This window comes from Rhipicephalus microplus, chromosome 2, assembly GCF_043290135.1.
Source record: "Rhipicephalus microplus isolate Deutch F79 chromosome 2, USDA_Rmic, whole genome shotgun sequence".
NCBI lineage: Eukaryota > Metazoa > Arthropoda > Arachnida > Ixodida > Ixodidae > Rhipicephalus > Rhipicephalus microplus.
This window is the reverse complement of record NC_134701.1, coordinates 271,027,864-271,049,241: the sequence shown is the minus strand read 5'-3', so window position 1 is coordinate 271,049,241 and position 21,378 is coordinate 271,027,864. Positions and strand designations below refer to the sequence as shown.

The window sequence follows — 21,378 nt, the reverse complement described above, 5'->3', positions numbered from 1 at the left end:
TGGGCGCGTTTGCGTCTGCTGCGAGACATCCGTGACTGCGGGTTTTCGTTTCATGCGCAAATGCAGCGCAAACTGTAGCTCAATAGCAGTCTAGTGTGCGGTTCTGTACACTCAGTGAAAAATATACTTGAAATAATGAAATATTTGAAGTTAAATTGGCCAAATTATGGACATGCTGTTGCTGCAGGCATGATGCAGATTGCAAAAGTATCATGTTATGATCAAACTATCTCGTAAATATATGGTCAGTCAAAAATAGTAGCTAACTAACAAAGCTTTAGGTTGTTTGTTATTATTAATCAAGCAATTTTTATAAAAACAGTGAGAGCTACGAGTGCGCGGCTCTGAACGGCTTACTCCGGCAGCCAACCAAAATGGCGCTGTTGAAGGCAATGAAGGCATTCAAGGTTTGACGCGTGAAAAATGAAAAATGGTGAGTATTTCGAGCTTGTTATTGGTTCTGAATGACGTCTTCGTCGTCACCGTTTGATCCAAATTTACAGTTTTTTCACCATAACGTGATATAGTGGAGATCGGTGACTGACCGTCCGTAAACGCAATCCGCCGATTTCACCGTGGAATGCTACCTTAAACATACGATTTTCTTAATATTCGGCGTGTCTACATCGCTGTTGCTTGGCGAATCGCTAGAAAGTGGTAGCGATCATTACGTGTTCAGTGGTTACTCGTAGATAGTGGTCTCTCTGTGTCGCTATCAGGACCGCCTTTTGCGGACATTTGGGGACCCGGTTGCGTGAGATCCCGTGTTATATACAGCCCCGATAATGCGCTTAAAGCCATCGACATTTCTGATAAGGGCCTGTCGATCTCTGGCACGGTTGCGTTGAGAGTGACTACTTAAGTGTGTGTCTCTCGGGAACGTGTTGAATGCGATAAAATAGTCAAATCGAGGGCCAGGCGAGCGCTCGCAAAATTCAAATGCGTCAACTCGTGCAGCCTTTAGCTTCGCGTGTGATTCTGGCTTAATTGAATCTCGCTGTTCCGGTCGAATAACTTTGCTTTCACGTTTCGAAGACTATCGCGTTTGATTTCTTGCTTCATCGCACAACCCGTAGATCTTCGAGTAGCGAGTTTTAGAAGTAGAAGCGATGGTCAGTAACTCTTGCGTGTTTTTTTTTCTTTTTTTAGATCGTTCTCTATCTGCACGGAACTAATCGCGATGGATCCAACGGGTAGTGGAAGCGGTTGTTCGCGTTTTTTTTTTTTTTTTGCGTTGTAAACATCGCGCGTGCTTGTGAGCATCGTTTTTTTGCTGCCCTGTATCCGCTTTCTTATGCCGCCGATGTTATTCTAAGCGATGTGGGCGCCCCTTCATACACATGACTTGCGCAACTGTTTAGAAATGCCGCTTGGTGTAATCGTTTTATTGGGAAAGAACATCGCGACGCCGGCTAGAAGTGCGGGAGTTAGTTTCTCTGAATCACAATGTTGACCGTTTATCTTTGCTCTGCTCACGCTTCGTTTTCGTCTCTGTTTCTTTTTTCTTTTTTTAGGGAGCAAATGGATCATTGTTGGAGAAGGAGATAGGTCACGATCAGTTTCCGTCAAATGAACACTACTTCGGTCTTGTAAATGTAAGTACATGCATTTTACAAACTTAGCGTCAGTGAAATCGATGTGTGCACAAAATTCGCTCCCAAGATTCTGTTTGATGTCGCGAAGAAACAGTTGAAATGTGCAACACAGTTCATCTTGTCAAGCACGCATCAATCCACCTCTACCTCACTGTGCATGTTAGTTTGTCATAATTAGTGAACGTAAGCTGGTGTCAGTGAAGTTGCTCTGGGCGTGGTCATTTGCGCACACATATAGTCATGCGAAGCCACAAGCGACAAATATGTTGAGTGTTATTGCATTCCACCATCAGGACTAGTGTGACAGGTACACTTGTAGCTTACATCAATAACTTAGAGAATACGTTTCTTTTAAAACATTTTGCTCTTGTTTCCAGCGAACCCATAACTTCAGGAAAGAAGAAAAATGTAACATACATAACCTAGTCATATTGAGCGGTTGTCATTTGTACACAGCTTAGTCAACGCGTAAATGCCTTCCTGACAGTACAACTTCAAGACCTCCGAAATATCACACAGGAGAGGAGGAAATACCACTGATAAGCATGCATTATGCAAATATCTATACATTATAAAAAGTGTCTGCTTGCCTTCATGACCGCTTAAGCTCTAGTTGGGAGTCAAATATTCACAGGGTGTTCCATTTAAGAGTGGACTATATCTTACATTAGTAAATCTTGTACATTCAGCTAAAATTTATGCAGAAACTATTAATCTGCCTTATGAGCAAACTAATCACACTGTATTTAGTTTGCCTTGTTAAGTAATATTGGAGGCTCATTAGCATGAACGTAACTGTGCCACATCTGTTCATCTAAAAGCTCCATCATTGGGAGCACACTAAGTGAAATGAGTTTTTTATGTATGCTTGATGAATTTTAGGGCACAACAGTCACTGTCAATAAGTGGGCGGTCCCACTTTTTTTTGCATTCAGTTGTACCTAGCTATGTCAGGTCTGAAAGGAACTACACAAAAAAAATTCAATGTTTAGTAATTCGATATATAAAGTACTTTATACATCTAAAATACATAAAAGAGTATTTATAATTGCTGGATATGCACCATAATTTGTTTTGTGTGTGTTCAGCTGCATTTTACAAGCTTTCTTTGCGCTAAACATGTACTTATTCTGCCGTATTGAATTAGTTAATTGTATTTATATATAACAGCTTAGATAATTTAGGCAACTATCATTACAAAAGCATATTACTGGCACAATATATTGCAATGTACAGTTAACCAGACAAAATGACTAATAGTTTAGAGCTTTTAGTTGTGAACGCTTGGGCACATGATGCACTCGTAAAATTGAAGCCGTACATTAGTGGAGGCCTTGCCAGTTTACAGAAATAGCAATGCTGATGGTATTTCCGATGTTTCAACTTGAAAGCTCTTCAGTAATTTAATTTTTATTCCTTTTAACATGATCTCAAACGTGCTACATCACCATCCGTTCCTGGTTCCCTTGGTCCATCTTCGGTCTGCAGAGAATGATTCATGAATTGTTGGAGGCCCAAATCACTGTTGGTAACCTTGGGGTGAAATACTGTAATCCTCTCTTGTAGATTGAATTCTTCCCTGCCGTGTGATTCTGGCGACAGAGCAATGTGTGAATCATGTCACATGTAGCGTGACTGATTTTTTCATGATCTTGTCTGCTATGGGAACACAATTTATTGTGCGGTATTTCAATTCCTGTATATATGATATTTTAGCGGCAGTCATGTGTTATCGTTAATCTTGAAAGCAACTATGTTGTCCGCAATGGTGGTTCAGTGGTTAGAGTGCTTAGGCAGCTGACCCGAAGGTCGCATCTTCGATCCTAGTTGCGGTGGTAACGTTTTGGTGGAGTTGAAATGAATGAGGTCTGTGTACTTTGTGATATCAGTGCACGTTAAAGAAGACCAGATGTTTGAAATTTCTGCACCCCTTGACAACGGCGTCTCTATCATAGTATGATTTTGGGACGTAAAACATAAGATGTTGCTATATTATTAGAAAGCAACTATGTTGATCTCTTGGATACCACCCTTACACTAATTATGCTGCTCGCGTCCTCCTCTCAAACGTGCAGTTTGGCAACACCTGCTATTGCAACTCGGTGCTCCAAGCACTCTACTTTTGCAAGCCGTTTCGGGAGAAAGTGCTGGAGTACAAGGCACGCAACAAGCGGACAAAAGAGACGCTGCTCACGTGCCTGGCCGACTTGTTCCACAGCATCGCCAACCAGAAGAAGAAGACGGGCACCATTGCACCCAAGAAATTCATTGCACGGCTGCGCAAGGAGAACGAGCTCTTCGACAACTACATGCAGCAGGATGCGCACGAGTTCCTCAACTACCTGCTGAACACCATCGCCGACATCCTGCAAGCCGAGAAGCAGCAACAACAGAACTCGCAGGCCAACGCTAAGGGCAACAAGTGCTCCAGCAGCGGAGACGCGGCTCACAACGCAGTGGGAGGCCCCATGGCCTCGGCGGGCACCACTGCACAGGGCGTGCAGAACCAGGTGGGGAGCGCCGCGCAACCTCCCAAGCCAGAGCCCACGTGGGTGCACGACATCTTCCAAGGAACCCTCACCAATGAGACTCGGTGCCTCAACTGTGAAACGGTCAGTCTGCTGTCTCCCTTAGCTCAGTCTTCTATCTGTTGTTCTTCAGCAGCTGTGGGTTAACTGCAAAAAAAAATATGGGCAGTTTGCAGAAGTAGTGCAAGACTAGACTAACAACGGAGCTTTTGGCCTACTTGGATTGTTAGCACGATCTTAATCAGTGTGATCGTAATTAGCTAGGTCATCTCCCTTTGTTCCTGTCTGTCTCTCTCTGTGCTCAGTTCATCTCTTCCGTGCTTGCCTTTGTCTTCTTCAGAAGGTACTTGCATTGAAGAAACATCTGCATTGCACATCCATCGTGTCAACCTCAGTGGATGTGCTGGCCACAGGTCTTATTTTCTACCAAATTACTAGGCAGGGTAGAAAAGTTTACTATAGCGATTTTCCTTTCTCGAATATACAGAGCGAAGATCATATTCGCCTCAAGATCTTTGAATGGCGCCCTATCGCGTGTGACATCAGAGAGAGGACTCAAATGCTGCTTTTCGCGCGCGCGCTCGCTATGTGAAGGTTGCTTGGTGCTGCCTGCCAGTTTTTTCTGTATGAGTTATTAAGATTTCATGGGCAACTTCATAAAGCAATTTGTACTGAATGTTCAAGCAAAATGCCAAGGGGAATCGAGTTATGTTGTCGTTGGGAGCACGATCAGTGTTGATTGCTCCTAGTGTATCCTAGTCACCAATGTGTACATCTGCATGTATGGCGATGATTTGTTTTCGCAACTGTTCCATAGCGTTGGCGCATTCAAAATGACTTTCTGGCCTGTTTTTGGTCACTCACTTCAGCATTAGGGCGCTGGCTTTCATTTCAGCATTAAAGCACAATACTATATGTTTACCATGTGCTGTATGTGTTCGGTTGCCAAGCCTGCTTAATTGGTTCAGTTAGTTCAAAGTGCACAATAAATGACATGTTATGTCACTCACATAAATTAAGTGGTTGTTACAGACGACAACCGTTCATTAAATCAGCGTTTTCGGCAGCTGCTGTGTAAGCATGTCGTAAGTTTTTAAAATTTAATATCATTGGCATCAAATAATGTTGGCATCAAGTAGCCATTGTTAGCGATGCTAACTTTATGCAATAGTTAGTCATCATTTAGGCAATGCCTACCAGCTGCTTTGTGTTGTCTCTTTCTGTGCACCATGTGTTTTTTTTTTTTTTTTCTTAACCAACCGATGCTTACCACTGCTGTTGGAAGACCCTGGACAAGCTTTGCAGTGGCATGTTGTATATTGTTACAGGCCTATTGACGCCTTCAGAATAGCCATACACGTCTCACTTGGTAATTTAAGGCAGTTCACATTCTTATTTGATCATCATCATCATCATCATTTTTTATATCCAGCTGGACAAAATCCTCTCCCAGTGACCTCAAATTTACTCTGTCTTGCTCTTACTGATCGCATTGTATGCCACCATGCTTCATTAGTTCATCATTTCACCCAACTCTATGGTGTCGTCACCTGTATTTCCTTTCTCTCGGTATGTTTTCTACTCATTGCATGGCCCATCCAGTTCCTATTCTTGTTCATAATGTCGATTAGTGTACTGGTGGCTGTTCCTGTTTGCTGATTTGTTGGGCCCTCCTCCTATCTCTTAATGTAAGGCCTGTCATTTTTTATTTCATTACACACTGTGTAGTCCTTAACTTCTCAAGTTTCTGCGTTACCTGTCAAGTTTCTGCCCTGTATCTTAGCACTGGCAGAATGCAATCATTTTTTACTTTCCACTTGGGGAGACTAATAAGTTACCTGTCGAAAGTTAGGACTGTCTCCCATATGTGCTCTAGTGCATACATGTTCTTCGGTGAATTTTCTGCATTTTTTTTTTCTATGCCATGCAGTTTCATCAGTACACGATGCATTGTGCCTGTTCTTGAACTTCAGGTGAGCAGCAAAGACGAGGATTTCTTGGACCTTTCAGTGGATGTGAGCCAAAACACTTCCATAACCCATTGCCTAAGAGGGTTCAGCAACACTGAAACGCTCTGCAGTGAACACAAATACTACTGTGAAAATTGCTGCAGTAAGCAAGAGGCACAAAAGAGGCAAGTACAGTTATCCTTCTGTAATAGTCGCCCCTCAGAAGTAAACCCTCAGAAGCGCTTGTCTGTGTCCTCTCTGAGTGTGTGTATTTTTGCGCTTGTCTCATCATGAACCTTTACCAACACGCCCAACTGGCAGTCATCCTATTCTTTACTTTTTATTTTTCATTACACCTGAGTTGACGTTGAATAGCGAAGTAGAAAGCTTTTTGACTAGTTATGTTTCTGAAATAAATCCTTCTTTAGTCTGAATCGGCTCAGACTCTGTTACAATGCAGTGATAGTCATATTATTTCTACATTAACTACCATGCAATTTTCACTGAAAGAAGCAATTTAAAGGAAATTTACCAACTTCCTGTATAGTTTAGTACACCCATTCCTGGGATCGTCAACAGTCTGTGCAAGAGTTTGTTGTACTCGTTTATTCAAAATGTGCACTTAGCAGTCATGCTTTCAGCAGTGTTAAAGTGAATTTTCTACTGTCGCTGATTGTGAAACGGTTCGACCACAAGCCCAGGACTTTAATGCATGCTTATGACAGCTTTTAGAAGGTTAAATTGTGCACTGATACATAGATGTCTTAAACAACTTGTTCACATGTGTTAAGATTTGCAAGGCTGTAGGTTCATGTGGCATGAAAGGAACATCTAACTAGACAGGCGATTCAGAGAGCTCATGAAAGCTTCTTAACTTTTGCGCTTTTATTTTCCTCTGACACTGTGAGACAATCAATATACTCGACTACACCACCAACATGATAAAATAAACAATAGCACAGGCTCTATCAAACAGTGTTTTATTTACATTGACTCTTCAATGCATGGAATCTGTGTGATTTCTGTGATAGACTGTAAGCTTGTGCATGTGTTAACATACATTTTTCTCACTATGCTGTGGTCTGTAAGAGTAACATTATCAGCATGTTGAGGCGATGAAAAATTGTCTAAAGAGTAAAACCATTGCAGCCAACATTCTAATGAAAGGATCTGTGAACTTCTTTCTTGTTTGGACTATAAAGGGACCAACAAACAATTTTTGTGGTACCTGCTTTCTTTAGTGCAACAAAAAGCTTACTGGTCAGAGTATCTAATCATAGAATCGTAACGCGGGAAACACGAAACATTTTTTGATCAAAATATTTCCTTCCGCGGTGCTTGTGAAGTTGTACACACAAAACATGCTACAACTGGAGGTGAACAACACGGCAGTTTGTGTTTGTGCACTGCGGTTTTTCTGTGCATGTGTTCACTAGGCAGGCATGTCCCTGGGCTTGACATGCTCCATTAATTGCCACGGAACCATCGTCGCTTCTCAGCGCCATTTCCTTTTACCTCATGAGCAGAGCAGAAAGTGTAGAGTGGGGATGGACAAAAATATATATACTCTAAATTTTAGCACTATTTATGGGACTCCTAAAAGCATCAGACTATCTACAGCAAACAAAGTAACTTCGTAGGGCAGCATTGGGGCTGTTCTGCTAGGCTGTGTGACATATTGCTCTTTTGCAACTTTTGAATGCAAAATAAAGATGCAGTCCTACTCGAATTGCAAAAAGATGCTAAAATCTGTCTTTATTATTCACGGTTTCTTTTTCAATTTTCACCTGGATCTAATCACACACTGTGGCCAGCTATTGGCCCCTTATCACTTGTCTATGGTGTCATCTTGGCTTAATATTTTCTGTTCATCTTTTTAGCTAGGAAGGGAATAGTAGTCAAATTAGCTAAGTGTATGATAAAGTTAGGTCGGGATCGGTATTTCATCGATAAGTTAATTTTGATTCTATTCGTCAGTTTGCAGTTTCTGGGCTAACTTTCAAGTTCAAGTCAAGTCAACTTTCAGTAACGTGTCCAATTTGCATTTTCTCGTGTTGAAATGTTGTGCGTTGTTTTGTCTTGTCTCTTTTTTCCAGGATGAGGGTAAAGAAGCTACCCATGATCCTAGCATTACACCTGAAACGATTCAAGTACACGGAGCAGCAAAATAGGCACACCAAACTTTCTTACAGGGTGGTCTTCCCCCTTGAACTAAGGTTATTCAATACAGTGAGTGCATTCCCATTAGTTACTTTTTAAAAAATATTGTGACTCTTTAGAAGTGATAAATTTCTTGGACTTGTTATTTCATTGAATGTGAGATGCATTACTGAAGGTGGGGGTTTGTACTATTCACGGGTCTCTCTCTCTTTTTTTTTAAACCTGAGCGATAACTTCGTCGTTATGAAATATACATTGCTGCAATAAGCATCTAAGTCAAAGTTCATTTTAAAATATTTTTGAAAAGATTTAGGGGGACCTCAAATTGGGCTACTCAGCTTACCAATGTGTTTAGTTGGCACAGCTCTAAGTACACGCTGAATACAGTTCTTGTGTCAGCTTCAATGTATAAGTTCTACGTAAAGATGGCTCACCGCGATTCCTAAATAAATATACAACTCATTGCATTTGGATGGCTATGGCATTTTCATTCTGAGGTTACAGGCTTAATTCCTGGCCTCTGTGATTACATTTAGTTAGGGGCATAATGTAGAAAGTCTTGTGTTCACCATTGTTGTGGTGTGTATTAATCCAGTGCAGATGTTCAAAACTTTTCTGTGATATCTGTTTTAGCTCCTGTGTTACCCTGCAACATTAAACTTCCATCAGGCAGTCGAATTGTACTTTCCTTGGGGGATCTGCAAAGGTTTCCTAGTTCTTTTGTTTTACTGTAGTGACTGCTGCGTGAACCTGTTATTCTAATGCTATTTTCAAGCAGGATGCTTAAACTGAAAAAGTTGGCAGGCTTAGAAAAACTACTTCTAGGGATATATATATATATATATATATATATATATATATATATATATATATATATATATATATATATATATATATATATATATATATAAACTTCGAGAATAGTGCAGTATAGCCTCCGAAGAAGGCTGGTCCACCAGCCGAAACTGTTAGGATTAAATAAATATTTTATTGTTTTGTTTCCTATACTGCACTATTCTCGAAGTTTATAACTTTTATTACGGTAGCCGGAAGAAACTCTGATCCTCTATTTCATCTATATATATATATATATATATATATATATATATATATATATATATATATATATATATATATATATATATATATATATATATATTGCTTTTTTTGTGTAGCATGGCCTTAGCAATACAGTTCTAGTTTACCAGAGGCATTATTATGCGGTATTATGTGATGTCCCTCAACTACTGTGAAGCCTTTTGTGTAATGAAATCAGAGGGTCCCCTGGCTGCACTTAAATCATTATGATTGCATGTGTGTTCAAGTTTCTGCATTACCTTCTGGGATCACTATTCTATGTCCGTCTATGTAAATTGTATTTACTTGCATAATGAACCCACTCCCCCACCTTGGTTCTTAAAGGGGTCCTCAAACACTTTTTTGAGTAACCATGGAATGAATTCACTGGAAAAGCGTAGTACCTCACAAATTCAATGTTGCAAAAATTATAAGAATCCGTCCAGTACGAGCGGAGTTACAAAGGTTTGTCACACGCTGCAATCGCATTCTCTCGTCCCGACGAAAGCGCTAGAAGCTAAGCAGGTTGTAGTGTGCTGGGTGCCAGGGCACCGTGAGATCCAAGGCAACGTGATGGCGGAGCAGCTTGCTGCATCCGTCCACGAAATCAGTTCCACTACACCCATATCGATCCCACCCCTTTATCTTAAGCCGTCTCTCAAACGAAAGCTCAGGGACTATTGGCAGAGCAAGTGGGATAGACACACACAAAACAAGCTACACGTTATCAAGCCACACCTTGGCCATTGGCCACCAGTATCAAAATCACGTCTAACAGAGGTAACACTAACAAGGCTCAGGATAGGACACACATACACGACACACACATATCTTTTGTCCGGTGGCGATCCACCATTGTGTGACAGATGTGGTGAAGCATTAACGGTCCTACACATGTTAATCCAGTGCAAAGAGTTAGAAACTCTAAGAAAACAACATTGTCCATCACCCTACCGACAACATATACCTTTACACCCTGCAATGTTCGTCGGTAGAGAACCGCTTTTTAGTCATAAATCATTGTTAGCGTTTTTAAAAGGAATTCATAGTTTTCATATCATATACCCGGGCATTCCGTAGCACGACCTCTGCAGAGAGGTTCTTGCTGCGGTGGCTACGCAAGAAAGCACTTGCCTCGCAGCCCTTGGACACAAGGGCGCTGATGAGGCACTTGTGCTAGTGCCAAATATTTTTACACGTTTCTATTATCAAAACCTTTGTCACCATTTTTACTATGCGTATCACGTCACTGTCATGTTTTTAATACTTATGTTTTTACTCGCATTATCGAGAGGAATTTTAAGGCCCCTATACAGCCACGCAACATATCATTGTCCACATCTCTATACTCATTGAAATGGCGCTCTTTGGCCATCAATTGGCCCTTGCGCCATAAAGCGCCACACATCATCATCATAGAAGCTAAGCAGGGAGAAATGGAAGGGGCAAACAAAAAACGTCACGTGCACCTTGTGACCTTGAGCACTTTTTTCTCTTTGAAATCGTGGCTTTTCAGTGCGATCGTGCGCGCACTCGTGGACGAGTGACGGCCTTTTGCGGCGATGTCTGCAACAACCGAACGCGTCATGTTCAAATCAGCCAATGGCTGATGGATTGGCTTACTAAGAGTAATTTTTGGGCTTATTGCATGATTTGTCAAGACAAGAGAAAGCAATGTTTAGCTGACTTTGATAATTTATTGTGAATTCCAGGCCACATGCTGCGCTGAAATATTTGGCTCGCGTGTTGTCCGGAGCCTCTACTACCGATCGGCAGCATTTTCTCACCACGCTCAAAAAATGTTGCAGGGCCCCTTTAAAGCAAAAAAAGTCAATTTCTCATTATTTAATGTACCTGTTCATTTTATTTTCATGTGATAGCCAGTGTCATTGATCATTGAAACAACATTGATTCACGCCATTGTATCACAAAATAATGACGCAGAGAAGTCAAAACAGTTTAACAACCATGCTGAATAGAAGCGCGAGCACAAACGACATTGATGCAAATTTAAAGGTCGTGCCTTTTGTGGCAGAGCGCTGTCTGTCGAACACAGAAAAAACCTTTTCGCTTATTGGCCCCGAGATCGAGCGCAGTCGCCGCCTGGTGGCCACTGGCTGAAGCGCACCCAGTGTGGATTGCTCCCTGTGTCGTCTGCTACCCTCTTAGACTAGTGTGCGCATACTTTATGCGCGTTCTCAAAGGGTGGTTTGTCCCACTCTGTTAGTGCAAGAGTAACTGCTTGTACATTTGCCTAGCACTGTCTACAGAGGCATTTGGCCTTGCCTGGCTGTATATGTAGTACAATAAGATGAGGTCGGGCACTTGCCGAGATTGCTGTGTATCGTCGTCATAGTCTCCGTTCACCTGGATCGTGTCGATGTAGGTGCCGCTTTTTAGCTAAAGCACATCGTAAAGTGCATTGATTGATATGTGGAGTTTAACGTCCCAAAACCACCATATGATTATGAGAGACGCCGTAGTGGAGGGCTCTGGAAATTTCGACCACCTGGGGTTCTTTAACGTGCACCCAAATCTGAGCACACGGGCCTACATCATAATCGTAAAGCGCACTTCAGGTTGTCACAAACATGAGGAATATTAAGTGTCATGTAAATGCATCATTTCAGTGACTTGGGGATAAACGAAGTTTTGAAATCTTGTTAGGTGTCTAACTGTGGCGCTGTTGCTTATCGATTATGCGCTGTTGCTTATCGATTATATCGAAATAAAGGTCGAAGTCTTAGGTATTTCTGAAAATTTTGTGCTGAAATCTCCAAGGGTAGTGTCACAGATTTCAAAGTGCATTTCTCATAATTTTAAGGTGTCGGCCCTACTAAGTTTCTTGGCACTTGGTGTTTTAGGTTTTTCGTTCCCTCACATGATACTGCACTTCAGTTTTATCATTAGGGATTATGTATATTCTAGTAGATGCTGTCAAAAGCCATGAAGTCGTGGTGATTGCTGCGGGAACTTCAGGGTGTTGTCCCCACCCACATTTTCTCTTCATGTGTTTTGTCGCTTGCCAAGCATCTTCTCGGGTTAAGCAGGTGACTTTGGTATTGTTAAAGAGTAACTCACTAATACAAGAAGAATCTGTTTTCTCTTTAGAGTCCCATTGCACTTGTTCTGCACTTCCCTTTCTGTGCTAACTGCAATGTTATGTCTCCTGCAGTCCGATGATGCCTACAACCCTGACCGGATGTACGACCTTGTGGCAGTAGTCATCCACTGTGGAAGTGGCCCCAACAGGGGACACTACATCTCCATAGTGAAAAGCCACGGCCTCTGGCTCCTCTTTGATGATGACATTGTTGATGTAAGTGCTGCTTCAAGATTGCTTTTCTTAGAAATTGGTTGGAGAAGGGTGAGAATTTTCAGACCAAGATAGCAGGCTTGGGTTATTTTCATTATTTCAATGTCAGTTCATGCTTGTTTCTAGGATCGTGGAGCAAAGTGCTTTGCTATAATTCAATTGTTAGACGTCACATTTCCACTGCAAGGTTTCAAGCTCCTATCAAGCAGATTGTGAGACCAAGGCTCTACACCTTGCCTACTTGGGGGATGTTGCAGCAAAGAATACTCCAATACCATGCCTAGCCCCTGGAGCCCTCGTTAAAAATATTTTTGTATATTGTTGTTATAAGTCGACCCCCAACTTTTAGTCTCTTTCAGGCAAAAAAATAGAAGTTGATTTTGAACACAGCTTCATGCCCCAGTCATATCTCGTCCATAAGTTTTTCAGAAGAGGGAGTAGTGCAATAAAACATTTATTTACTTATGAAACATTGCTTGAGACTCGACGCTTGAGAGAAGGGCGTAGTCACAGTCTTTGCCATCATGTGGGCCCCTGTTGCTGCTTGCTGTCAAAAAGGGTGCCATGGTTACTGAGATGCTGCACGTGAAAAACGCCGTGCGGACCATGTTGGTTGGCAGTTTGTATCAAGCATCATTGACTCATTCATGAAGTTTGTGACCGATTTCATGGAAACTTTGAACTTGGTTTGCAGGATGCACATATCCTTTGCGATAGTATGTACCTTTGTTTCAATGTCATCGTAGTAAACACTCAGGCTCTTGCTTCTCTGCTCGTGAACCCAATCTTGAACTGCCTTAGCAGCAGGGCATAGGAACGGCGTATAGCAGCACATTCGAAGATTTTGGTCCATATTTTTTTCCCCAATCCCTCACGCACTTTTCCAACACGTTGAACTTGCACCCTGATGCAACGTTGCTTTCCGACTCTGCGTAGAGGACTGTTTGCCTATCAAAAGCAGCGCTGTACTGCTGCCGGCGTAATGGTGGCATCTTGGCGTCCATTGGGCAGCGTTGCAAATCGCGCACACTGTTGTTCGCAAGCGAAGCAAAATGTAGAAGTGGCCAACAGGTGTGAGCGGCTTGAGGGCAAAAAGACGCCAAGACGCCTGCGGGCTCATGTGGTTTAGTTCCCAGCGATGTGTTGCCAGCTCCCACGGCGCTGCCAGTTTTTTTGTGGAATGCCCTTGGTCTGTAAACAAATTGTTTCTACTGTATGAAAACAAAATTGCAGTGCGTATTGATTTATTACTCTTTTTTTTTTACATAGAGCATCGTTGGCCCCCTATCAAAGGATCGGAATGATGCTGTCGAGACCTTGTTTTAGTAGCTGTGCCCATAAATGCCATGCGGGGATGATTTTTATACACGCTTTGTATTTCTGCGTTTTTCATGATAGTTTTGCGATTGTCGTGGCACTGAAAGCAGCGCATGCATTGGGAGATGGCAGTTCTCTTGACTTTGCTTTCTCTGCGGGTGATGTGTCGAATAGCATTGTAAATTCAAGGACGACGACCTCTCCTCATACGCTGCCAATAAGTCGACATCACGGTTCTGTGTACAGGTTGATTTCGTTCGTAGATCGATCCCCAAAGTTTAGGAGGTCATTTCATGAAAAAACTTTGACTTATAGTAGGCAATGTTAGTAGTCAATGCCACATTCTGTAGCATGTAACTAAACCATCACCAAAGTGAAAGAAAATGTTAACAAAGCCGGTGGCAAGAACATAGAAGACTGGACAGGAAGGATGAGGATGTAACAGAACTAACAGAACTGAGATGATCTAATGAAATATAAGTAATTAGTATGGAGGCAGCGATAGTTCCACTGGCCATAGCCTTTTGTTCAGCCTGGTCAGTAAGAGCGTGCGGGTCAGGGCTGGACAGTCGTGCCTCCCTCCGCTCCAGCGTGGGTGTCAGTGTTGTTTGTGTCTGTCAGGAGAAGGTGTACAAGTCATGCCTCTTTGCGTCAATGCCATGTAGGTGTGTCACCTGTGCAAATGAACACAACTGAAGGCTAGAGGCATTGCTGGATAAAGCTTTCTGCTTTTCGAAAGATTTGTAATGTGCACTCCTTTTACTCCGGCCAATACTATACAAGAAGGTGCCATACTAACAATGCGTAATGTTATGGCCATCATAGCATCCCTGCGGTATGCTACTCCTCATTAGAAGTGCAACTGCAAAATTTTTCTTAAGTGGAAAATTTTCATGCTGCTGTGGTTTAAGTGCATATAGTAGACTTGTTGAACGGTACCTGAAGGAACCAATAAAATATGTTCTCTTTAACAAGCGTTCTGTTTACGAAACATAAACACAAATGCAGAATGCAAGAACCAATCTTGCAAGTTGCACTTCCTCTACTTAAAAGCAGTTTCATTTAAGAGAGTTATATTTACTGACAGTCTGCTGTATTCGTTATCATTAAGGGGGGACGCGGCACTTCGGGACCGAAAATCAGCCAAAAAATCGAGTTTTCGCGGACCTTCTTTTCGCGTTCCCGACATCATTGCGCACCTATTTACAAAATTTCATAGCCGAATACCATCAACTTTTATCGTTATTCAACTTTAAAAAACCGAAAACGGGCGTCCTGCCTTTTAAATTGAGGGCGAATAGCGCAGGTTTCGGCTCTACGATACGCGGGAACTACGCGCTCGATCGGCGCCATTTTGGTCTTGTTTGAAAGAACGCGTTTTCAGCTGTTTTTTTTATTCAGTAAGCAACATTGAGCGTTTCCCCGGCTCGAAAAACGGGGCCTCAAAGACGAAGAGCTGCGCTCACTGCCATTGGCTAAACGGCGCACGTGACTGAAATGGCGCTTTCCGGTTGGCTGGAAGCTCGCGGCTTGCGCCTGCATACGCGACCCGACGCCATTTTGAAAGGGTTACCGCTGTGACGCCTCGAAATCGGCAGAGCACTCTGAAGCTTCTGATCGTATCGCCATGCCTGGAAACGCAAAAAAGTATCGGACCGTGCACGCATTTGGTCGCAGGAAACGCAAAGGTCGTGGGAGAAAGTCTACGAAGTCATCAGAGCCCTTGGTTGACTCCGACGAACGATGTGTCGACGCTCCGCGGCCGTTCAGCGATGGTGCGACCGAGCGCGTTGCCTCCGACGACGATGACGGTGAAGCGAACTCCGGACGACTACGAATCGATGCCAAGGTGGTGACAAACGTCGAAGTTGAAGAAAATCATGCCCGGGAGAAAGCGACGCTCGACCGGCTTTCATCGGCGCCAGCAACTGCACGGAAAATTGACTTTTTCACCGCGAGTTGTAGCGAGGCAACCGCACAGGACTCGGACCACGCTGCTCCTTATCTGCTTATGCATCTAGATATCCTAAACGCGATAATGGGTGCCTTGTGTTGCAAAGCCTGCCACGGACCGGCTACGATCGTCAGAGGGGATCGGGACTACGGACTTGCCGTGAAAGTGCTAGTGCAGTGTGAAAGGTGCGGCGAGATCGCGAATGAATGGACTTCGCCCCGCGCGAACGGCACGAAAACGTGCAATCCGTTTGAAGTAAATCTTCTCGCTTCGAGGGCGATGGTGGCTACCGGCAACGGCCAAACGAAAATGAATGATATTTTCGCAACAATGGGCATCTCACACCGCGGTATGCACCACAAGACGTTTCAGCGGCATTTGAAGAACACGCTGGCACCCGCTGCAACGCGAGCGGCTGAGTCCGCTATGAGCGAATGTGCGGAAAAGGTTAGAACAATTTATGATGACTTGTGCTTCGGCCACCGAGGCAATATTGCCGTTAGCTACGACGGCACGTGGAAGACGCGAGGCCATTCTTCCCACATCGGCGTGGGCCAGTTATCGAATTATTTAGTGGCTACGTGTTGGACTACGTCGTTCTTTCCAACTTTTGCCTAGGCTGCGAGGTGGGTCCAAAGCCTAGTAGTGAGGGCTATCAAGAATGGAAGGCTAACCACAAATGCCAAAAAAATACGAACAGCAAAGCGGGGCAAATGGAAGTGGAGGCGGCTCTAATTCTATTTCAGAGGTCGCTTGAACGCCATGGCCTGCGCTACACAACTATGCTGTCTGATGAAGACTCTAGGACATTTTGCGCCATACAAGACGCCAAGGTGTATGGTTACATTGACGTGCAGAAGGAAGACTGTATTAATCATGTACAGAAACGGATGGGCACCGCATTGAGAAACCTGGTGCAGAAACAAAAGTGCGATGGGAAAAGAGGCCTTGGTGGGAAAGGCAGGCTCACAGGTGAGCTGATCACCAGGCTGAGCACATATTATGGCCGGGCTCTGAAATCGCATGAAGGTGACGTGGGCGAGATGCAAAAGGCTGTGATGGCCACATACCGCCACGTCACCTCCACTGATGAATGCTCGGACCACAGTCTGTGCCCAGCTGGTGAAACTTCATGGTGTCGGCACAATGCCGCAAAAGCAAAGGGTGAGCCCGACCCCAGGCATGCCTACAATCTACCGAAAGACGTGGCAGAGGCATTACTACCGGTTTATACCCGGCTTTCGGAAAGAGCCCTGCTTCAGAGGTGCGAACGCGGCAAAACGCAGAACTCCAACGAGAGCCTACATTCGGTAATCTGGAGTTTGGCCCCCAAGGAGCACCATGCGTCCCTGTTCGCTGTTGAAGCAGCTGTTGCAGAAGCAGTGCTGCGCTTCAACACGGGCAATTTGAATTCTGCAACGGCAATCTTAGGTGAAATGGACATGAATGCGACAAGTACTGGTGCCAGGAGAGCGAGAGAAAAAGACCACCGTCGCAGCATTGTCTCCAACAAGAAAAGAACAGCCTCATTGGAACTCCGGAAGCTAGTGAAGAGGAGGCATGAGCACAGAATGCATTCAGACTATGCTTCTGGTGCGTTTTGAGGTTGTCTTGTTGCATCTTCTGCAATAAAAATGTGTGCCCACGTTTTTTCTCGATTTCTCAAAACGACAATTTTCATGTGCTTCCCATTATGCCGGAGCAATATCTCTTGTTCTATCTGGGTTATCATTACGATTTCTTTTTTGTTTCGAAGATAAATGCAGGGGATGTGTCGTAAAGTAAGTTTTATTGTAATAATTTTTGGAGAAAATTCTCTAAATGGATCTTTTGTTTCAAGTGTAGATGGGGAAATTTTTCATGTCATATTCAACATCCCACAACTTTGCTTCGAAATAGCCCAGAACAATGATTTATACTTTATTGCACACTGTGAACATACCGAATTGGCTCTATAGGTTGCACATCAATATCCAAGTTACAGTTAATTAGCTAATTAGGCCTTAATTGAAAAAAGTCGCAGTTCATTATATCTTTAAAACTAATTGTCACAGCAAAAAAAATTAGATTTTTGAAATCAGCAGTAAAACCTACATAGGCTCTCCAAATTTGACTGAGGTACTCGCAAAAATAAAAGAGTTTTTGGAAGGTGTAGCATCCCCCCTTAATGTGAAGGAAAGTTACGTAGTTTAGCATTTATCTATATAAATTACCCAAATTTGCAGTTCTCATGATTACTTGCTTCAGGTAATCACCCATAGCAATCGCTTTTAATTTAGTGCTGCATAAAGAACAACAGCCTCTGCCGCACTCTGGCTCTCCCCTCCAATAATGCACCAGTGCAGACAGATTCTGCTTAGACAGGTAGCACCATTTTTTCACAAATTTGAATCCTCATTTCAGAAGTTCGACGTACATTCTGCAGGTACTTAACTGCATGAATACCTTAGGAAATGAGAGGAGTTGCAAACAAATAGATCGACAAAAGAGTGCTCAACTCGTAATAGACACAGCATAGCATCTTGTCTGCTGTCCTTAAGCTACACTCCTCGTTGCACTATTTGTTCCACTTCATTATGTGTCAATAGACCCAATTTAGTGCCTTCATCCACTGAAGTCCCTAATTGTATGAAGCATGTCACTTGGCAGATGGCTTTCAAAGACTTGTCATAAGTGTTAATCTTATCATTCAAGAAAGCTTGGATGTACAGAGTCTGTCATAACTTTATTACAGCAACAGTAAAACCATAGGATTGCCCATGCAGTGTTCACAGATTGAAATGCTCCATCAAAACACTTAGTATAGTGATTGGTATGTGTAATGGATTGAGATAACTATGATGTTTTATTCTAACCAGGGGTGCAGCCAGAAATTTATTTCCATGCGAAGGGGAATATGACCCCTTTGCGTATGTCCGTGCATGTGTTTGTATGAGTGCATGCAAGATGTAAAACTTTTGCGGCGACACACCTACTACCTGAGGGATTGTATCCTTTATCATTACATGCAGTTTTTTTTGTTTTTTTTTTACACAACACATACCACGCAACACAGTGTCATACAGGGAACCTTTGCAGAGCTGACTTAGAGTTATGGGGTCACAACTATGTAATTGCGATGCATTATGCTATGTCTAGTGATGTCTAAGAAGCCGTTGCATCCTCTAAAGTACTGTCATGACAAGGTTTTTTTTATCAAGAAACAGAAACTCGCAGGACTATCATAGTAGTAGTTCTCTGGAAAAACTGTGCTCTCTGGAGCTTGTTTGGTAGCAAATTTGGTAGGAGCTAAATTTGCAAAATAGGTGTATTTTGGTGCCCCTAGTTTTTCAATTAGAACTCTCAGTCATATTCAGATTACTATGTGAATTGAGAGAGCCATATATCAGCATTTATTACTGGTGGCCACACATGTTCACATTTCCGCTATCTCAAACCTGGTGCTGTCAGTAGGTATCGCTCGCGCAGTTCAAAGTGCACCTTTCCGGAGTTGTAGACAAGTGTGTAGTGCTCTCTACGTCAACTAATTTCTAGTAGCATTCAAGAAATATATTAATGGTGTAAATGGCACAGTTTTACAAATTGAGCCGGAAGAGGGAAAAAATACAGCACAACTTATCATACTTCCTCCTATCGTTGCAGAAAATTGATGCATCAGCAATCGAGGACTTCTACGGTCTCACGTCGGACACGCCAAAGACATCAGAGTCGGGCTACATTCTCTTTTACCAGTCAAGGGAGTGACGTCTGCGCAGGCATGGAGCAAGGGGAAAAGGGGTATGAGGTTCCCCACTGTGCGCACTGTGCCTCATGCCAGAGTAGTGACAACTTTTGTCTTCTCGCTCCCCGGCCACCACTGACCAAGGTGTGTGCAATAGAGGCAGGCCGGGAGCAGAGGTGGCGGCCATCTTCTTTTATCTGTTGTCTCCACATCACACGGAAAGCATCAAAACTCTGGACGAAAGATCTGCATGACAGCACAGCGGCGCAAGACTTGTTGCATTTTGTAAAGGAAAAGATTGGCGGAGTTCTGCAGCGGAGGCACGACGAGACACGGCATCTCGGGCGGGTAGTTTATTTGCGGCTGTAAAGGAAATTTTGTCAGAACAAATGGTGTGTAAATAATAAAGTTTTTTTTTACAGCCGCATGACAGAAAAGAGGCTATCAACAGCGAAGCAGACTCCCGGTTTTAACTCTGCTGAAGTTTTTTCTCTGCTTGTGACAGCAGACAACTCTGATTTTGTGACCTGGGTCATAGCATCTAAGGTGACGAATCATGCCGAGATTCCAGAGTGCTGGAGCTGCCTCGCTGTTGCGTAGTGGTTTGTAGAGATATAGTGTTCTAGGTTTTCTGGGGGATACAGGGGCTGTGTACAGATTAATTTATGGTCACTAGGATTTTATTGAGATGATGGAAAGTTCTAGCTTCGGGGGCTTTTGGGAACAACTGGACAAGTGTCACCTTCTACAGTGAATAGGCAATACGAAGCGTATTACGAGAGTATTCGAAGCGCGAAGGCGTTATCTTCTTTTGTTATTGTTGTTGTTATTGTTGTCATTCTCAGTTCTTAACGTTGGTTCTTAAATAATTCATTAGTCATGTGACTCAGAAGTAAGGAAAGAGTGAGAAATCCTTGCTCTTTTGCATTTTGGGTGAATATTTTTCGATAACGGCTTTTTTCTTTTGTTAGTGGGATCATTAAAAAAGATAAGTGAATTGCAAAGTTAGTCAAGAAAGGAAGGAATCAAGAGTGCCCATCAAAACAGAATTGTACAAAGGACACCAGGCATAGTGTGTGGTGAGAATGTGTTTCTGTTTGTAGCATTATGCAGCACATGTAAAAAGTGTAAGAAGAGTAAGAGCCTCATTCACCGTGTATAATATTGTACAGTTGCATTGCCTCTTATTAAAAAGCTTTGGATGCACTTGTGCGTGTTTGTGTGTCTCATTTTGTTGTACTTTCTTATCCAGATAAACTGCAGACCCGTAAAAGATCTAGCACATGTTGTTACATACTTAGAAATGATTGAAAACATTTCTCATGGATACGTAGTATTGAGACCACGAGACACAAGAGGAAGCTGAATATTCTCGTTGCTTGGGCTGGCAGCCCAGAGTTTAGATGTGAGAGTACACCAAGGACATGTACTGTGCCGTTCGACAAAAGAAGAAAAATTTTCATGCCATTCAAATCACTAATAGAACGAGCATGCTAGAAACGCACCTTTAGAAACGTGTAGAAATCGGCTGTAGAGAAGTACCACAGTGAGTAGTATCAATCACAGCTGAACAGGAAATAGGCTATTTGTAATGTAACTGAACAATTGAAGAAAAATCAGATGACCTGGTTATGAGAAGTAATAATTGTTAGGGTTTAACGTCCCAAAACCCCCATATTATGAGAGACGCCGTAGTGGAGGGCTCCGCAAATTTCGACCACCTGGGGTTCTTTAACGTGCACCTAAATTTGAGTACACGGG

General features: G+C 42.9%; 1 protein-coding gene across 1 annotated transcript; it reads left to right on the top strand.

Annotated features, from left to right (window-relative positions):
• Positions 1–40: 40 nt before the first annotated feature.
• Usp12-46 (Ubiquitin-specific protease 12/46) lies at positions 41–20,036 on the top strand. Its single transcript, XM_037420975.2, has 7 exons — positions 41–433; positions 1,515–1,595; positions 3,671–4,207; positions 6,097–6,257; positions 8,169–8,301; positions 12,485–12,628; positions 19,539–20,036. The coding sequence occupies exons 1-7, from the start codon at positions 431–433 to the stop codon at positions 19,638–19,640; spliced, it is 1,161 nt and encodes a 386-aa protein (XP_037276872.1). The 5' UTR covers positions 41–430; the 3' UTR covers positions 19,641–20,036.
• Positions 20,037–21,378: the final 1,342 nt, after the last annotated feature.